Consider the following 21,133-nt stretch of genomic DNA (forward strand, 5'->3'; position numbering starts at 1 on the left):
AAACAAATAGGTAGAAGTCCAGTGAAAAGTGTGGAATGGACTCCTTATTTCTGCCACTAAAATGGTTCCAACTGGTTTTCTATGTATAACGTCTGTTGTCTCTAAAGAAAAACAAAAGCTCATTCGCCATTTTGTTTTGGGTAAAGCTGTTTTCTAAGACTCAAAAATCTTCTCTCTCCTCAACTTAACACCCTCCACTTCCCCAGGAAAAAGAGGAAGTCACAGCTTGCTGAAACTGAGCCAATTTGAACACCATTTTCTAATTCTGAAGGCAAATTTATGGAGAGGGGGCAAAAATAGAATTAATTAGAAGATAGAAAGACACCATACCTTTTCTCTAATTATTCAACTACTCTCTGAATGTTTTGAGTGTAAGCTTTGTTACTTTAAAAATCATGTGTGCCCTTGCCACTGTCAGAAAAGCATGGCTAAATCTTCAAATAATGAAAAAACACATAAACAAGAGATTCTTCTTACCGAAATATATCCCGATGGTTTTTGATGTTCCAATCATATTCTCCTTTACTGACAAGTTCAAAGAATTCAGTTCTCCTCCTGCACAAAATCAAATGAAGGAAGAGAGAAAAAAATCTGGAATGAAATTTCTCAGTCTGTGAGGCAACATAAACACATTTATGGGAAAGTGGTTCAGGTGATCTTCTAAGTAACTTAATATTTGAAATCATGAGGCTAAAGCACTATCAAAACAAATCACTTTTTTAAAAATGTGGAGGCTTCAAGAAAAAGCCACAATCATTTCTGAATGTGTTTACAACAGAGGAGATTATTGAGCCGTAAAAGAGAAAAGTGTGGCCCGGCATTTAGGATTACTTGCTGTGAAAGCCTTGTGACACTTATCCAAAGTCAGAGGAGGGAGGCAAGGACAAACAAAAAGCAGGAACAATTTTGGAATATCCTTGAATCATTCAACATGGAACTGAGCTATAGGAGGATCTGAGATAAGATAAACTCCCTGGTAGTAAATTCAGGGCAAATACTTTTTTTTAGGGTAGAAAATAAGTATTTCAGCATTTCAGTGCTTAAACACATAGTCTGTGGAGTCAGAAATACCTGTGTTTAAACAGTGGCTCTGTTACCTACATGCTATGCAACTTGGGGAAGATACTTAAACCCTCTGAGCCTCAATTTCCAAATCTCTAACATGGGGATCATATTTGTTAACTCACAGGGTTATTGTCAGGTTTAAATGCAAAGCAGTTAGCATAGTGTCTGTACATTCTAAGCACTGGATACACACACACACACACACACACACACACACACACACGGAAACACATTGAGAGATATATAGACATGGAAAAGACAAGACCAGAAGATTCTCAAGTTGTGAAAATAAGGGTGAATTTATTTTTTATTTTCAAGACTTTCCTTTAATCTAGTTACAGGACTTTTCCTTCTTATAGTGAAAAATGGAAAGAGGGAGACATTAACATTTTGATTCCTTAAGAATCACTTCCCTAGGTCACCTTCTTGGCACTTCCTACTGAAATACTATCTAAAAGATCCTGACACACAGCTTCCCAGAGTCCATCCCATGTGGAGGTACTCCACGTAAAGGGATTCCCTGGCCAAGTGGGTTGGAGAAATGCTGCCTGTAATATACTTCTCTTGGAGATTCACCACCCGTGTTAGGTTTTTGAAAGCTCTGAGAGATACTGAGATAGAAAAGCCTGTTTAACCTTCCTTAACCACAGAATTCCATCGTACTGTTGTTTCAGGAAGTACACTTTGGAAAATACAACCATGTCATTCATGGTAGAAATATGAGTAGGATCTTAGACATTTAGCGCCGACTCATTGTATTCTGGGGACAAAGAACATAATGCTGGGTGCAGTTGGCTCCTTGTTTCTGATATGGGGTGCCTATCATCAGCTGCCCAACCATATAGACTTCTCGTCATCCAGTCAGACTTACTACTCAGTTTACCCAAAAGGAGGCAGGTCAGTAAGACAGACATGTGGCTCTCTTATTTGAGACACAAAGACAGGTCTTCGATTTACCCCTTCAAGTGGATACAGGTCAAGGCCACACCACAGTGTAGGATAATCTCCACAACAACCTCATAGCAATGGTCAGAGATGGCATTGCACAGTGACAAGGAAGCTTCCAGCCACTCCCTTCCTCTTTGGGTGTTCAGTTGTGCCTATCTTTTCTTTCAATAATTTTACCATCTTCTTCATTTGCCCGCTCCTTTCTTATGCTCCCAGTCACACCACAGTCTGTTCAGTGACAGGCTGTACATTGAAAGAGAAGGGGAGGTGGTAGAATGGAAAGAACCCAAGTCTGGACTCACACTGACCTGGGCCTAATGCTTACTGTCACTTACTAGCTGGGCAAGTGATTCCACATTGCTAAGCCTCAGTTTCCAGCTTTGTGGTAAGACTTTGAGATGAGGTGTGTTAAGTGTTTGACCCTAGTAGATACTCAATACCTGACAGCTGTGGTTAATATGTAAATAATATTAATAGTATTACTGTCAATAATAACACCCAATGGACTAATCATACTACCTGAGACTGAAGAGGTCAGCTAGTTCTCTTTTCCCACTGAATGAAGATTAGTCTTCCTTTGAATTATTGTAGAGCAGAAAGTTTGGTTCAAGCACAATTTCTTGAGCACCTGCTCTGTGTCAACTCTTAACAAGGCTTTAAGGACACAAGACATAGGTGGAATCTCTAAATATCTCTGAATTTAGCAGGGGCAATCAACAAATAAATAGGTAACTCCCCTTCTAATATGATACCAATAATACTAATGATACTGGGACTAGAGTGAGGTAAGAGAGACACTCACTTTGGGCCCACAATTTAAGTGGGTGCCCAGAAGCTCAGTTATCAAGTTAAACAATACTTTACTACAATGTTTAAAACAACATAAATGCAGAAAAAATCCATGATGAACAAAGTATCAGGGTTTTAAATAGGACCTGACACTGCATGTGCATGACTTGCCTCCCCCTGGTACCCACTCTCACCCCCACAGGATGAGGCAAACATTTATTAGGCCCTTACTACTATGGGTCACTTACTGCCCACAGGACTGATCTCGAGTAGCTTACTTAATCTCACTGGGTTTCAGTTTTCTTATTAGTAGGAGGAATAGCAACGGGATCTATCTTTTGGGGTTGGTAGAAGGATTAGCTAAAATGATTTAGGTAAAACACTTAGCAGACAGCCTGGGACATAGTAGATGCGCAGTAAGGATTAGCTAGTTATTAAGCTCGAAAGGGTTGAGTTAACTGGCCCAAGGTTGCATAGCTGGTGAGTGCCAATGCTGCGAAACAAAAGCAACCTACTAAAATATTAGTTGTCCCAAGAGACCAGGGTGTCCTGGGGCACAGACGAAGGCACTGAGCTTAGCTTGGAAGGTTGTAGAAGATCATGAAAGGCTTTCTGAAAGAGCTTGCCCATCATCCTTCCTGTCGTCATGTGTACCTGATGTCATTTCAATTCTCTGAGTTACTCTAAGAAATCACTAGAAGGCAGACTCTGTGAGAACAAGCACCTGGCTTCTTTTCTTCACTCCTGGATTACCAGCGTCTACAACAGTGCCTGGCATGTAGTAGTAGCTCAATAAATATTTGTTGAAGTGATGAATGAACAAAATTGATTACCTCAGAAACCTATTCATTTTATAAAATAACTCTCCAGCCTCTGGTTTCACCCCAATTCTAATGGTACCAGACTATTCACAGTTGGCATTTGGGGAGATTGAGATAAGAAAACAACATAAAATCAATCCAAGGAAAGCTCTGTTAGATTCTTGAAGACTAGGTTCCTACTAGACCAAGAGGCCAACAAAACACGTTGTGGGAAATTTAAGAACACCATTCCCATCTGATGTGTGACTCTCCTGCCACTGATACTATTTTATCCACTAGGAGTATGCTCAGTATATGATACATAACATATCTGATGCAAAATGGAGACATATTACCTAGGCGGCTAACTCAATGCAGAAAGGAATTTTTTTTTTTTAATGCAAATCTGTGACAGGGCAACTGAACAGAACTGTAAGGGTAAATTTCCCAGCTACAGAAACTCTAATAGCTAGACTTGCTGGTGTGAAAGTCTTAAATCAACTGAACCCAAAATCAGTTATAGGCTTCACATCACATTATAACAATATTAGATTCCATTGCATCGGGACAAAAGGGATTATCCACGATCCCTGGGGATGGTGGATAGAGGAGAGGTGAGAAGAATCTTTCTGTAGGGCACGGAAAAATGTGGCATACTAATGTTATTTTTCCTCCACTGCCTAAAGTGTGGCAACTTCTTGCTATTTATTCTGGCCTCCCAAGGTTTGACTGTGACCTCAGAAGGTCATTGGGCTTTCTGCACACCATAGTTTTGTCAAGTGTAATCACTGGTGGAACTGTGTATATCATACATCTGGTAATAGGTTTGGTCACACAGAAAGTCAGATGCTTTAAAGTTTAAAACAAAATACATTTAAAAAGTTTGTAAGTTTCTGAAAATTAGCTAGTTTGAAAAGACGGGTTAAATCATTTTCATGAGGCTGCAAAAAGGATTTTGAAGTAATGATATGCAAAGATGACATAACAAATTTATTATTCATGCTTATTATGTTCTAAAAGGATGAAAATTGCACACCAAGATAGTCAATGTAACCACCTCTCCACCATCCAGCCCAGAAATAAAGCATTCCCCATCCTATTGAGGCCCCTAAGCATCTCTGCACTCTTGACTTTTGCCTCCCAGATGCCTCCCTCCCTCCCACCACGAGATGGCCATTTCCTAAATTGTGTATGAATCATCTTCACAGACATCCTTATAATTTTACTAGGTAAACTACGCAAAGTATTGCTCTGCATATTTTAAAACTTTATAAATGGTTATTACTGTAGTCTATGTATTCTTTAGCAACTTGCTTTTCTTGATCAATGTTTGTGACATTCATCCATGTTGTTATGTAGAGTTTTAGGCCATTCCTTCTTACTGCTAGGTGGTTATTCCATGTATTGTTATACCACTATTTATTTACGTATTTCCTAATGATGAAGGCTTAGATTATTTCCAATTTTTTTGCTCTTACATAGTAATATACAGCTGCTATGCACATCCTTGTACATGTCTCCTTGTGAATTCGTGTGCATTTTCTCTCTCTCTGCCTCTCTCTGTCTCTATGCATGTGCGCGCACGTGCGCGCGCACACACACACACACAAGCACACATGTATACATATGCTGGGTCATAGAGTGATTTTGTTTTCTATATTTGAGTTTTCATTATAATTATAGACTGTTAGAGATATATGGTACCCTTGAGAAACAGGTGCTGTTTCTCTCATGTTATGGGTGAGCAAACTCAAGGTGAAGGAAGTAAAGTGGTTTTTCTGGGGTTCCATGGCAGTTACAGGCAGGTCTGAGTAGATTCTAGGCCCCCAGCCTCCCAGGTCTGGCCTCTGAAATCATCTGTGTAAACTGTGTGAAGCATGAGCCCTGCGGGCCCGATAGTCTTGCATGCTGACAGCGTATGGACAGCAGTGGAAGACAGGCCTTCTGAGATGTGATGGCCTTGCAGTGTGCTATACTAAGGAAGTGGCAAATACCAAGCACCAAGGCAGGCACTGAACAGAGGTCCCTCCATCATTGACAAGGGGATGCTCCACAGAAAAGCTGCAAATGGCCCAGGCCATGTTGGTGGTTCATGCTCCAGGTGGTGTATTTCTGGCCTTCTCCTCAGTGATGATCATTACAAAGCAACAATGTGAAATCCACTGTGTTTCTGAGAACTGAATTTGCCCACATGCTGCTCCTTTCAGCATCTATATGTGTACATGTATATAGTTTATACAGACTCAGCATGTATATAGATTATATAGACTCAGCAGCATGAGCATATGTGAAACTGTTAGAAGTAGGAGCACTTTTAAAAACATAGGACTCCTAAAATGAACATTTGAAAATCTACGAAGTTATATAATACTCCCTGGATCCAGACTCTTCTGTTATGAGGAACTATATCATTAACTTCTCAAGCAGATCATTGGGAACCTTGGTTTTCAAGGACAATGGCAAATACCTCAGCTAGTGAAAAGCAACTTACTGGAAAATCTCATTTATAATCAGATATGTTTTTATTAGGCTTTTATCCCACTCTCCTGACATATGCTCCCCTTAGAAAAATAGCAGTCTTTAAAAAAGCATCATTTGAACAGAACTGCTAAAATTACCCTCAAAAATAATTCTAAAGATTGGTTACCGGTCACCCATCACTACACTGAAAATCTTTCTGGTTTGTAATTTATCTGCAAGACCCCTTTTATGTGTAAAGTGAGAAATCACCATTTATGTGTATATTTTAATCAAATAACTTTAGGGTAAATTTATATATCTGTACACATATATATGTAAACATATTCTTCATCTATCTATTCATCTCATACTAAAAGTGCACGAAAGTTAGGAAGATTTTACTGCCGAAATGGCTAATTGTCATTGTGATCTTCTGTAATTCCAGCCCCAGAATTATCAGGCAGGGGAGGCAGGAGTGTGGGGGGCTGGTTGGTGGGGTGGGTGCAGTGGGGAAGAGATTTGTTCCTTCAGTGTTCTTTAAAATTTTTTTAAATGTTTATTTATTTTTGAAAGAGAGACAGAACATGAGTGGGGAAGGGGCAGAGAGAGACAGGGACACAGAATCCAAAGCAGGTTCCAGGCTCTGAGCTGTCAACACAGAGCCCTAGGTGGGGCTCAAAATCATGAACTGGGAGATCATGACCTAATTTAAAGCTGGTCGCTTAACTGACTGAGCCACCCAGTGTTCTTATTGCTCGCTCAACAGGAAAATCACATGTCTACAGCTGATCGCCAAACATAGACTCTGGAGAGATTTCTGGAATTTAGATGTTAAAGCACCAGAGAGGAGTAGAAAATTAATATGCAGATGTTAACTCTAGTAATTATGACTGATGGACAAAAGTCATAGATTCAATTTTGAAACTGCATTGTCTCCCGCCTTTAGACTAGCACTGATAACACAGAGGCCAGCCAGGAACCTGAAATTGTTTGTCAGATGCTATGCTTCAGTTGTCATGAATAAAACTGACGAAATGCAGGAAATAGACTAGAATGACTGAATGCTGAGAAGTGCAGAAGATGAGATAACAAAAGTCCTCACAGTCAGTTGAGTCCAAGCAGGATGCCAGGCCACGGGTGGCTTAAGGCATTGCTGGATGGCCCGTGTCCTAGTTGCTCCTGTATTTACTTTGGCTGTAGCACTCCTCATGCAGCGACATCACTGGTTTTCTCTCTTCCCTGTGGGCACGGAGCCCTTGGGGTAAGAACTCTGAGGTGCATCCCCAGAAACCAGCACAGTGCCTGGAGACGTACATAAAAAAGGCAACGATACATGCTAGTGGATGAATTTCTCATGTTTTACTCAGCTCCAATATCTGTGGATGGAGACATGGGGATGAACTTATGTGAAAGTGCTTGGAAATGCATCAAGAGACACCAACATATTTTGTTCATCGACCTGCCATGGGGCCTGTTCTCACAGAATAATTTCAGTGGGTAAAATGTAAGAATGGGCCAAGCCTTATAAGTCATTACACCTTACTGTGCGTTCGTTTACCTTTTTTTCTTTCCAACATGGTGGCTAAGTTGAGTGCAGGCAACTGGGGAAGTTGAAAACACGAAACATAGTGGGCTCTTAATAAACATCTGTTGCATGACGAATGAGTGAATATGCCTGTCTGCGTAGTAGCGGAAACATTTGTTCAGTTCTTATTGTATTTAAAAAATAAATTGTTCTAGATATTAATCTAATTTTAAAAGGATGGTCAAACTATAACTCCTCTAACAATCTAAGATAATTTAGTACATGTTGCTGTCATTATCAGATGCTTTTGAAAAATGTTACTTATTGCCTCCCTTTGGAAAGACAAAGGCAGAGATACCATTAGATTGGGCATTTTTCATAATTGCTGATGAATGTTTGTGGAGCACAAAGGGACATGGAGATTTTTCAATTTGAAGATCAGTCTGATTAATTTAGAGAACCAACTGGAAAACCACTGAGCATCCAAATGGATTTATAAAATCTGAATTATTGGATAATTCTTGGTTTAAATAGCAGTCTGAGGCAATGTGGCACAGAGATGTGACCACAGGCAACTTGATGACTTTAGGCAAATTACTTACCCTCTCTAAGCCTATGCATCCTTCTCTACAAGATGCAGATAATAATCTCCACTTAGGAGATTGATACGAGAATTCAATATCAAAAAGTTCCTATGTTGAGACATCGTTATGTCAGGCAGTGTGTCCGGTTTTGGGGCTCTAAGAATGAGATGTCTGCATTCACGGGGCTCCCATTTTAGCAGTGATACAGGGAGATACTGTAAGGCTACGATGGTGCTGGGCACTATCTGGATGACAGATAGTGTTATGTGATCACAGCCTTTTGCGCAGGGACGCTACACTGCTATTGCCGCCCAACAGCAAACCCTCCATAACCGTATTAAAGCAAAAGAGTTGCCAACTTCTGATGCCCAGCTTTGCTCAGGTGCAAACAAGGGGCCTCTCACTGAAGTCTGAGCACCACCAGACAGGCTTGTGAGCAGCTCTAACCAGGAGCCTCCACTCCACTTCCTGGGGTGCCTGGCCTCAGGCACGGGCATACTCAAGATACTGCTGCCCCTGATGCCGGCCTGTTCCCTGGATTGGCCTCAGTTGCAAGGGTTCTAAAACCGCAGAGAGAACACCACAGTAATTACAAATAGCTTGGAGTCCAACTTCTTGGTTCAAATCTCAGCTTTACCATTTAGCATTGTGAGCAATTTACTGAATTTCTCCAAACATCAGTTTCCTCCTGTGTATTAGGAGGTCAATAATAGTGCCTATTCTAATAGGACTGCTCTAAGTATTAAATTGGATAATGTGTACATAAACCTCCTAAGGAAGCACCCAGGAAACATTAGTCATCGTTTTTATTAATAACCATCTGTTTTGACTAACACGCAAACAAAGGGACAGGGCATTTGTGACTTCTCTTTGAAGTTTCAACACTTATAATTTTAAAAACCTCTTCCAAAATGATTCTTTTCTTTATCAGGTACTTTAAATCATCAAAGTTATCAAATTCAAATGATTTAAATTTGCATTGTTTAGATGACTGAAATGTTAACTATTTAAATTACCAAATTATCTTTCAAATAGGTAATCTCCTTTAACCACCACAAGGACCTTAGGGGACTAGTATGGGTGAGATGCCTGTCCCATGCTGCTGACAAGAAACCAAGGCAAAGAGAGATTAAGTGAGTGACTCCCTCAAAGTCACATGGCTGGTTACCGATAGGGTACGTCTAAGTCCTGCTTGAGATGCTGAAATTACTATTTAATTATCAAAGCCTTATTCACTGGAGGGACTCAGAAATAGCCATGGAAATCAATTTCAGAAAATCACTCAGCAGAAACTGGAAAATGTTTTCAGTGAGTTGGAAAATCAGACTTGGGTTGTGAAGCCTAGAAATACACACTAACGTTTTTTGTTGGTTTGTTTTTTTGTTTTTTAAACCTATGAATTCTGCTTTCATCTGTCACTTATAGTATAGAATCCCAAGAATACTGAAAGCCATTAGAAATTAAATTTACAAGTTTTTGTGGTCGCTTTTAAAGGGGTTCCACGTTTCTAGGAATCTTTTTTTTCCTCTTTTTGGCACATGGCAGGAGATCTCGCCTGTGGGAATGGATCATAAACTTCTCTCCAAAAGGTCCAAAAGAGCATCTCCCTGCCCGCACTGGCTCTTTCTAGAGTGTTTTTCCTTTCCTAGGGGAGGAAGGCAGTGAGCCTCCTTATTAGTTGACCTCAACAGTGTCATGACTTTCAATCTGAGTAGCTGTGGGAATGGAACCAGTGACACCCCAGAATCTTGGAGAGAAGTTGTGCCAGACCACCCCACACCTTCTTGGCCCACCTTTCTCCAGCCATTGCTGCACCAGGTTCCTGCCCAGGCTGCCTGGTACCTGGCTTACTTTCTGCCGGGTTGCTGCTCACTCCGCGTGGGGGATAGGGACTGCTAGAGAATCCCCAGCCCTCAGGTGCGCACCTCCTGAAAGTCCCAAGTCCTGGGAGTTAACAGCCGTGGAATAACCCTGGCTGATAAAGGAAGGAGGTGGGTGGATAATCTTGAGGTGCTGCATCTGAGACGTTTCAGACCGTTCCTGCAGGATCAAGCCCAGTTGACCACAAGAACAACCAACAAGGAAACACATCCTGGCAGTAGCTTTCCGACCTCCCGCATCACTGTCCCAGACCCCCACTCCTATTCCTGATGTCACTTCCAAACTATGCTACCAGCATGCAAGCCCTTGACTCCAGCTCTGCTTTGGGAGAGGGTGCAGGGAACCCATGCTGGTTTTCAAATTAAACTGCTTGATATACACCTGGGAAGGTGAATATTCCATAAAATGTATCTCCAACTCAAATGATGACTATTTCTTGACTCATTCCTTAGGGAAGGAATACAGTGATTGTGGAAAAAACCCTGAAAGACGAGGTTTCAGTTTAGCCATTAATTAGCTATGTGACCCAAGCTACACTGTTTAACCTTTTGGAGTTCAGTACCTGATCTACAAAATAAAGGAGATGAATCGGATTACATCACTTCTAACATTCCTTCTAGTTCCACCATTGTATATCTGTGAAATAAATGCATCTGGGTGACAGTCTATAGTGGCTGCTGTTCCCCTCATTAACCCCTAAGGATTGTTTTGGCTAAAAATATGGCAACGCTTTAATGCAACTTTAGACAGGCAAGTGAATCAGCCACCTGAAGGTCTAGATTAGGGAATGAGCAGCTATTCGGAAACTCCGGAGACAATAATGCTGACAAAAAGAGAACAATCCAGCTTCTTTGGGAGTCAGCAAACAGCAGGGGCTGCAGCGGTAAGATAAGAACAGAGTAATGAGAAAAAGGAGTCACAACCAACTTCCTTGGCTGCGTCCCAGCGGTCACTCAGTGATTCCACACGTCCCTAACAGGCCTTGATAAATGGACTCCAACTGTGAGGTTTTTCTCCCCCCTTAGAAGTTACTTGGAAACTTGGCTTGGGAAAATGTTTCTACTTTGAGAAAAATAACACAAAATCCTGCAAGTGTCAGGACAGGAAAGAAAAACATTAAAGGGGTATAGGCCTCCATAAATTCCAAATCAAGGAGCATCGTTTCAGAAAACGATAGACGATCAGGATAGTTAAGTCAATCATGAGGGTCACAAAACAAGCAAAATATATGGGGGATAAAGCAATGAGGTTGTAGATGTCACCATTTATAAGACATACAAGGCATTTACGAGATGTAAGATGTTTATAAGGCAGATAACATTGGTATTGTTATCTCAATTTTACATATGAAGAAAAGAGGCTCAGAGAGGTGAATAATTTGTCTGATGACACACAGCCAGGTAGTGGCAGAGTTGGAATTTTTGTTTTGAAAATATATATTAAAATTTATATTTATCAAGGTAATCCATGCACACAGTTAACACATCAAACAATCCTAAAAATATATATAATGAAACAAAACAATGTTTTCCACATTGCTGTCTGTTTGTCCTTTGACTATATTTCCCCAGTGCTTTAGTTTTATTTATTTTGGCTATCTTATTTTTAACCTACCAAAAGCTGTTTCATCTGTGGTTGCTCCTATTATTTTATAAAGCATGCTGTTCTTGTTTCATGGATGCACTATCTTAGCTGTCTAAGGATATTAATAATTGTTCGGGGGTTTTGTTTTCTTTCTCTCCCTGTTTTCTCTGAATTTCATTTTTTCCTATTTGCTTTGGCTTCTGTATTTCATATGGGAGGCTTTCACAAAGTGTTCTGTGATCCTTGGTACTGTTTGTAATGGTCAGGCATTAAAAGGCCAAGCAAGAGTTGTATGTATGTGCCCCCTACCCCACCCCCCACCCCCCGCACTACACAGGACATAGCTATACTAAATATTGTTCCTTGCTTATATGAAATTCAAATTTAACTAGGATTCTTGTATTTCTATTTGCTAAATCTGACAGCCCTGGGTTTATGGCTTATGAACTCCTAGCTTCTGGGTGACTGAGCTATGGGTTTTCAATCCAGAGGCTTGTTCCATTTCATTTTATTCCCTGTTCTGGCTCTGTAACTCATTTCCACCATGCAGTTCCCTCAGTCCAGGGTCTGTTCTTTCATCTCTCTGGGGACGAAACCTCTGGCTGTCTCCAGGGGGAGAGGAAAAGAAGCTAACTGACTACTTTGGGGGAGGACTTTGTGGGTTCTGAGTGTTATGTAAACTGACTTTCTATCAATCTCCTTATCTTAAGCTTTGAGAGTCACATCCCCTTTTAATGGCACTTTTTTGTCTCTAGGCTCCTAACAGGGTCTTACAGGGCAAACTATCTTGCTTCTCAGAGCTGTTTTCCTCTGTAGGTCCTACTTTTCACTTGTACTCTGCTAGATCAGTTACCATTTGTTGGTCAGCCTTCCATTTTCCACTAATGTATTGACATCTCTTATCAATTGTTGTTGTGTGCCCTCTCTCTTTCTTCTTGTAGATTTATGCTTTTATTTTTCTTCAAATTTATTTGGTATCATTTCAGTGGAGTTTCAGGAGGGAAAGGACACAGACATTTGGGCTCAGTCTACCAGGTTTAACCAGAATGCCAGAATGTGATTTAAATCCAGACCACTATACCTCCAGAGCCTATACTCTTCCCACAATACCGTGCTCTAACTCATTCACCAGGATCCAACAATAAATACCTATGGCACAGATTGTTAGTTTTCAACTCCACTATCCCTCCTTCCTTTATTAACAATAGAGTCCCTACTTTTCTGCAGGGCACACGGCTACAGAGTAAAGACTTCCCTTCCCAACCTTCCTTCAACCTAGGTTTGTCCAAATGACTAAATTCCAACCAATGAAATGTAAGTGGAAGAGATATGAGGAGCTTCCAGAAAACTCTCCTAAAAGATAGCTTGCATCACCTTTTGGTCCCTTTCTTCCTTGTCCCTTCTTTCTTTCTGCCAGCTGAAATGTGGACATTGTGGTTGGAGCCTAAACAGCTATCTTGGACTAAGGTTGAAACCATGTGCTGAAGGTGGCAGACCAGAAAAGTAAAAAGAGCACTGGGTCCCTGACAACCTCATGCAGCTACTCTACCAGCTCCAGATTTCTTCTACGTGACAGAGACATAAGCTGATATTATTCTGGGTTTTGTGTCCCTTACAATTGAATCTAATTCTGACACAATAACAAAGGGCAGTAAGATTTCAAAGGGAGTGAAACAGGCTTCCTAGAAAAGGTGATGGAGGAAATGGACTTGTTAAAGGAAAGTTCAGCCAATGAGTACAGGGAGAGGATTTCATGCAGAAACGGTATGATTCGGGCACAACGGCACTGTGTGAGATGTTTTCAAAGGGTAATATGTAGGTCTGTCTGGTTGGAGTAGACAAATCATGTAGGAGAGAAGTGGAAGATAAGGAGGAAAAAAGGTTAGGGGCTGATTATGGAGGGTCTTGAACTTGAACCAAGTTTCCAGGTTGCTTGGAAAGCAATGACATCAATGAAGATTTTTGAGATGGAAGTTGGAGATATGTGATAAAACTGTGATGGTTAGACTGAAGAATTCCAGAGAATTCTACATATCTATATATAGAGTTATATGGAGATGAGGCTAAGAGAATAAATCTGAGTTGAGAAAGAATATGGGTTCAAGAACTCATGTAGGAACAAGGAGAAAAGAAACCCACACAGAACCCAGAAAAGGAGGAAGAAAAGAAGCTGGATGTTGGGGAAGAGAAGAGGGCAGAAATTGACAATGAGAAGACTATAAACCTTCAGAGGTTGCGAAAAAGCTAGACAATATCAGAAATAGGTAAAGGACACTGAATTTGAGAACAAGGAAGTTTCTGGTGACCTGTGAAAGAACAATTTTTGTAGAATGTGAAGGTGCACATGGTCTTCAAAGTGTAAATAGGTGTTAGGAAAATTAAGGTACTAATATGTTCCACTTATTTTGAAAGGCAGGCAGTAAAAGAAAGGTAAATTGAAAAGCGATTAAAGATCTCCATCAGATCAAGTGGAAGAATTTTTTTAAGGAAGGGAAATTGTTTGGTCTTTAAGAGGAAACTGTGCATATCGGTGAAGGAAGAGACTTCCAGGCTGCCAGAAGAGGTGGTTTCTGGTGGAGCAGGTATCAGACAAAATAAGACAGATGGGATTTCTAGCTCAGATGGAGGCCTGACCTTTGGGAAAAAGGAAGACAGCTCTTTTGAGAAAGAGAGAGAGGCAAGAAATGAAGAGTTGGATTTCAAGTCAACCTTTCAGCAACAAATCTTTCATTAGCATCGTCAGTACTATTATTGCTATTAACACTAGAAATAATAGTCCAAAACAGCAATCTTAGCCAGTGTCTAAAATAAAAATGATCATCACCTAGTTTCAGAGTTAAAATTTTCAAACAAAGCTCATTGAACAGAAGAAAGCTATAAATCTCATGATGGTAGCGTTGATTTTCTTGTCCTGAAGACACCACCTTAGTGAAGTTCATTTAGATAAGGGGAAAACAACACAAAAAGTTTAGCTCATTTACACATTGATACCAGTGGTAGAATAACAGGCGACCCGCAACATGGACTTGAAAATTAATTATAGGATGAAATTTTAGATATCCATTTGTCAAATAGATCAAGTGCCAATACCTACTCAAAGTACAGCGTGAGGTCTGTTGCTAATATTGACTGCTTCAAAAGCTGCATAAGGTCACTATATTCCTTGGAGGACAAATTAGCAAAGATGTTGTGACCCTGTAATGAGAAAGAAAAAAGTCACAAAGACAACATTGAATCTGAGATCGTCAATTACATGTGTCTCATATTAAAAAAAAAAAAGAAAAAAGAATGGGAACATGATAAAACCATTTTAAAAAAAATTAATAAAATTTTGTACAAATACAAACAGACTCTCTGGAAAACACAGCAAAGCCAGAAAGTGCAATCATTTTCGAGGACGACCACCAAGGGGCACTTTATTATCTTTTATGAGACTTTATTAGTCCTAAATAGAAGACTCTGAAAATGTTTAAACTTGTGTTACTATGGATACGCTTGTGCCAATAACTCCATTTGGCTGCCATTTCCTGTGGAATTGCTGAGTGTAGAAATTGACAAAATTTGAGAATCTTTCTGACCCTAAAATGAATACTCGTTTCACTAATAAAGACTTAAGTTGGCATTTTGGAAGCACTTGCTATGGCAACAGATGACTGCAAGGAGGAGAAAGAAACCTTACACCAGTGGTTTTCAACTGAGAGTGATTTTGGCAATAGGAACTTCCGGCAATATTTAGAAACATTTTTTATTGTCACTCTGGTTGGGCGTGCTATCGGCATCTGGTGGGTGGAGGCCTGAGATGCTGCTAAATCTCTTACAGTGCATAGGATAGTCCCCATAAGACAGTTGTACAGTCCCAGCGTGTCAATACTGCCGAGTTTGAGAAGCCCGGAGTTAAATTGTGAAGATACATCCTAATGAAGCATGTGGTAGATTAAATTCAGTACGTAATTACTGAGTAGCTAGAGTGTATAAGAGAATGTTCTTGGCATAGTTCTTGGGCCTGTTAAATGACTTTTACTTAGGAAAACTTGCACCTGTATCTCCATACCTTTGGAAGGCATGCTTCTTTTCATCAAAATTCGTTTAAGCTACCTTAGACAGTTCTAATTGTTTTAGTAAAGTGAAACAATCCTGCAAAGTGACCAACAATTCATTTAATTTGCTTTGAAAGTCAGGGACTTTTCATTTATCAAGTTTTCTTAGCATGAGTTATGAACTCATAAACATGTGGCCCAGGAACCAGGGGTTTTAAAGCTGGTGCTGAGAGTCAGAAGATGGTATAGAAGGAAGGGGCAGATGACTGAGAATAAACTATTCTCCACTAAGAAGTAAATTAATTGTTTCAGGGAACCAGAATATCAATTAGCGAATAGCTTCTTACCAGCCACCAGATGATAATCTCCTTCCCTGAGTTAATTTATCTCATTGGGTGAACCCTCCACTCCTTGAAGACCAAAGTATATTGGTTCCACGTGGGACCAGGTCCAATATTAATAATAATTTTCAAATGAACTCTTCCAGACCCTTAATTCAGCCATTAGGAAGAAGGCAAGTAACTAGAGGTAGACACAGCATAATTCTGCTCAGGTTTCTTTGCCTGAGCCTTGCCCCAAGGATCAATTATAGGCTGGTGCTCTGGGGCCTGGGAGAAAGTGGTGGAAGCTACGGAATAGTCATCACCTGGACCCAGACACGGAATAGTCATCACCTGTACCCAGACACACGTCTAGCATCTCCCAGTGACAGAAAATAGCTTTATGAGTAAGTTACAGTCAAAACTATGTGGAGTTCAGGAGAAAGCTGGTCTGAATTTGAGGATCTTGATCATTTTGTGAGAGAATGTGTCTTAACAATTTTAAAGGACATAGAGTAACTGACACAATTTACAGCTAACGGAGTGATAAAGTTAGCCAGATAGGGTTTGTTAAAACAAAATAGTTCATTTGCAGTCAGTGTATTGTTTACATGCAAATACGCCTTCTACAGTGCCTCAAGGGTTTGGTCCCTGAAACAGATTTGTCTCCCTGAAATACTGCTTCTCCTGTCATTTACATTTATGGAGGAGTGGTATTGATGGAACGAAAACCAAACGTGGAGGGAGAAAGGTCTGGACCAACTTGCCTCAGGCCTCTGCCTCATTTGAAAACCGGGGTGCATTTTTGCCTTTCTGATGGGCAGGACAGGGGTGTGTGTGGGAGAATAGCCAGACCATGACTCACACAACAGTTGCTCAGGGTGAATTTCCATGATTACTATTCTGTATTCTTCACAGAGAACCCCAGAGTTAAGGCCAGCCAATGTGTTTTGTTTGTATGAACACCAATTCTGAGTTAGCGGGGTTTGTTTTTCCCAGGGGACAAGCAAATGACCTTCCGAGAAAACCCTACCATCCTGTTTATAATCCCTATTATTACAAAGGTGGGAGTTTCGGGGTCAGAGGTGTAAACTCCTCACACTGCCAGTACAGACAAGACAGTGTGTACCTAAGCTCCAAGCTCCTCCTAGCCCTCCCTCCTTCTTCCATAGCGCTCAGCTCAAACATGGCTTCCACAGGAAAATTCCAGAGTCGCAGATGCTGGGATGCTGGTTTCTGTCAGAGTTACTGAGAGCCTAACCCTTGATGTTTCATTCCCAAATGAAAATACATCTCCCTCAGCGGGCTTGCCCTTCCCCAGTCGCACTCGGGTTCCAGATTGCTGACTCTCCTTTATGGGGTCGAAGAAGGCTTTTGTGATATTGCAAAAGACATGCTTTCTCAAGATAGGCTGGAGGAAAAAAACCCTCCATATTTAATGATGCTATTCCAGCGAAGCAGGGCCTTAATGATGATAATAATAATAATTAATGGCACAGCTAGAGAACTGACAAATAATGGGGAACAGATGATCCCTTCTTGGCCTCAAAAAAAAAAAAAAAAAAAGTCTGTACGCCTGCAGAAAATTAAACAGATCCTTTCCTGGCAATTTAAAACTCAGATGCCTCAGCCAGATTCAGTTAGTGGTTTTTCTATTTCTCTGTGGAGAGCTAAAAGTACACAAGTCCAACTATTTCCAACTCCTGCATTGCGACAGGAAGCAAAATGAGGCATATGGCTTTCGCCCTGGGTCTCAAGTTTAGCTGCAATTCTCACTTTCAGACTGCTCTCACCAGCAATCTTGGGTTCTTTTTATCTTTTATAGCTTTCTCAATTGTGCTAATAAAGTGTAATTTTCTCACCCTGTTTCTACTTCTACCATCTTGTAAAATGGCTTCGAGTTTCGCAAAATGGAATGTGGGGCCACTCACTACTTGGGTCAAGTGACTCTGCTAGTGGGCTTCTGTACTCCTTAAAGAAGATAAGACCATGCCCTGGTGACAAGCTGTAAGCAGTTTCCTCTGCTAAGTGAATCTGAAAAGTCTCCTTCCCAATCATGAAACCCAAATGAATCAGCTCAAGAAGAACTGAATAAGGTTCTTGGTCAGGCATCTGAAAGGATTTTAAAAAGCCACCAAGAAAAGCAACATTTTGGCCTGAAAAACCTTGTCTCTCTTCTCTGTATCTACCTGTGGCACTACAAAGAAAGAGGTAGCAAACATCACTGTATTGGTTTTCTGTCAAGGGGAGAAGCAGAGGATTACGTCTGTACCTCACTTTGAAGGATCATCACAGCGTGGTTAAAATGGTGATGCTCCAGGGTAGCAGAAGTTCCATAGAGTTGAGCCAGGGCAGAGCCACTCCTGAAAGAGGACAGAAGGGTAAGTGACCAGGGTCTTCCACCTACCAATGATTCTCCCATGCCTGCTCTCTGGATCAGGCTGCTTTTCCTGCTTTGGCAAAGGAACATGAGTGTATACATTCTCAGGAAACTGGGTACTTCACTCCTCCATGAAGTAAACTTTTCGAAAAACTTCTATGTATTAGGCTAGATCCTGTGGATGATATGGCAATAAATAAGACACAGGCCATGTTGCTAAGAAATGTACAGACTAGTAAGGAAGATGAGATGTGGCCATAAGAGAAAATAATGCACATAACACAAATACCATAGAAACCAGGTCCAATCGAAGTGCTTCAGATGATCTGATGACAAAAGACAGAATTTTTAACTCAGGGGATCATGTATGTAGTGTCTGAGTGTACACAACAACTATGTGTCCTATATCCAATGTATTTGACTTTCCAGGGGAAAAGCCCTTGGGAATATTATGCAGAGTCCATTTAACCACTTTCCAGGTAAGGCTGACAAGCTTCTGCTATGATTTCCCAGCTCACAGTCCCACTATATTTCAGGGTAGAACTCTGGAAACTTCCCTGGCTTTGAAGTCAGACCCTTGCTCTTGGAAATAGCTTTGGACAGTTACTTGGGTGCTTTAGGCTCAGTTTCTTTGTCTCTAAAATTAGCAAAATACTATCGACCTCCTGTTATTTATGAAAATGTAATAAAATATTCAGAAATGCTTATCATAATACATGACATGTAGTAGACTGCAGTCTATTAAATCAATTAAAACCCATCTCAATTTCCATTTTAAGTACTTGAAAAAGTTTTTTTGAATTACCTGTAAATTCTGCTTATGTAGAACAACTTAATTCTCAACAATATCAGTTCAGCAAAGTGTTCATTGAACACATTCAAGTGTGTTTATTTCCAGCTCTTGTGGACTAGGATTTAGAGCACCTTAAGAGTCAAGAGAAATCCAGAGAATCCTATAGTTTAAAGGGCAGTCATGGAGTCATGGGACTCTGGCTAAGGACCCATTCAGGTCCCTGTGCTCTTTCCTGCTCATTCCAGGGAGTTTGGACATTAAAAGGGCAATTTGGCCTTTACTTGGAAATGTCAGAGACTTGACAGCTCACAGTCTGCACTGCTAATGAGAGGAGCCAAGAACTGCACATATGTGCAATGTGAAGGATTTTGGTCATAAGCTGCCCTCCATCTCCACCGTGAAGCAGCCCAAGATCACAGCCAGATCAGGGGCCCAGGGACCCATAATCCTTGGAGAGACTCAGAGCTGATCCCATGTTGGGGAAACACAGGGTAAGGTTCCATAGGGATAATTATGAATAGAATTGCAAAGGTGGGGGGTACTACATTTTAATCAGGCATGTGTTATTTCTTTAAATCTTACCTTAATCTATACCATTTAATAAGTGGAAAATTGTTAGGCTAATCTTAGTAACCACTGATTAATTAATATTTAATTTTAGTTAACTATTTTCTATCAGAGTTCCTTTCTATGAAAATACATTTTTCAAAATGCACACTGTGTGCCTTTGTTTTGGTTTTTGAAATTCCAGGATGTTCTATGTGCATATCATACCTGATTGCCTGGCATGGAATAGGTGCTTAAAAAAAATATTAGCTGCTTGATGGGGTGCCTACGTGGTTCAGTCAGTTAAGCATCTGACTTGGGCTCAGACCATGATTATGGTTAGTGGTTCGAGTCCTGCCTCAGACTCTCTCCTATCAGTGCAGAGCCACTTTGGGATCCTCTGTCCCCCTCCCGTTTTCTGTCCCTCCCCTACTCTCTCTCTCAAAAACAAATAGTAAAAAAAAAAAAATTAGCTACTTGCCTAATAAGCTTAAAGTATTATGGCTAGAGATTATAGTTCAGACTTGAAGGTTGACAGTAATAAGTATGTTAACATATTTTGTGATAATGTCATGCAAATGAACTTTAATACCAGCCCCCATTTTAATTGTCTGTGGTTAAGTATTTCCATCATATAGGAGCTTTGGGGCACATACACTGTAATTATTAAAATATTACATATTATAATATATTACATAATATTTTACATAATTATAAAAATATTACAAATCATGGATATATTATATCTCCAAATTGTGGATATCTGTATTATATATCCAAATTCCATGAGCACAGGAATATATATACATGTGATTGTTTATGGTTCTCATTGCTGATTAGGTCATCCCGACATAATGAAGACTATCATTTTTGGACAGGTGACACACTGAGGAGAGACTAACTTACTAAAAAAAAAAAGTCAAAGTGAAAATTCTTTCCGTACAGGCATTCAACACTTTGCACAGGCACCAAAAAATAAATGTGCAAAAGCGTCCATCAGTTCTCCAGATATGCATATTCTTTGGAAAAGAGATGTAATGGAAGTGTAGGGCTGTGCTTATGGGAAAGTTTTAAAAGGAAAACTACGAAAGGTAATTAGGAAATTGAGAATTGCTGGGAGGTCGTGAGGAATGGGATTAGGCTGTCACGGCAGATTAATGTGCCCCAGGATTTCACTTCTGGGACCTGGCCGAAAGCGACAAGATGGGTTTTCATTCCCAATAAATGAGTATAAGAGATTATGCTAGAAATGAATAGAAGAAGTCTCCTAGGAGAATATACTACAAAGCTGCTTGGTACTGATATTTAATCATCGGGGGCAGCCGTAATGGAGAGGGGGATGAGTGGGAAATGCTGTCCCTAGAGAAAACAGGAGAGAGGTGTTCACAGAGCAATTGCCAAGCATGGTGGTATGGTGGCCC

The 21,133-nt window shown here is 40.4% G+C and overlaps 1 protein-coding gene across 1 annotated transcript in view; it reads right to left on the reverse strand.

The window, feature by feature from the left end:
* PDE11A (phosphodiesterase 11A) overlaps positions 1 to 21,133 on the reverse strand; it is a gene marked incomplete at its 5' end in the record, with an annotated part of 137,257 nt that overhangs the window by 49,391 nt on the left and 66,733 nt on the right. The window contains 3 exons of the mRNA XM_039220481.1: positions 478 to 555; positions 14,731 to 14,831; positions 18,266 to 18,356. Coding sequence (XP_039076412.1) covers positions 478 to 555; positions 14,731 to 14,831; positions 18,266 to 18,356 — 270 coding nt within the window. The remainder of the gene's footprint in view (positions 1 to 477; positions 556 to 14,730; positions 14,832 to 18,265; positions 18,357 to 21,133) is intronic.

The sequence above is a fragment of the Hyaena hyaena genome, unplaced genomic scaffold, assembly GCF_003009895.1.
Source record: "Hyaena hyaena isolate Hyena2069 unplaced genomic scaffold, ASM300989v1 scaffold_901, whole genome shotgun sequence".
In the NCBI taxonomy this organism is placed as follows: domain Eukaryota; kingdom Metazoa; phylum Chordata; class Mammalia; order Carnivora; family Hyaenidae; genus Hyaena; species Hyaena hyaena.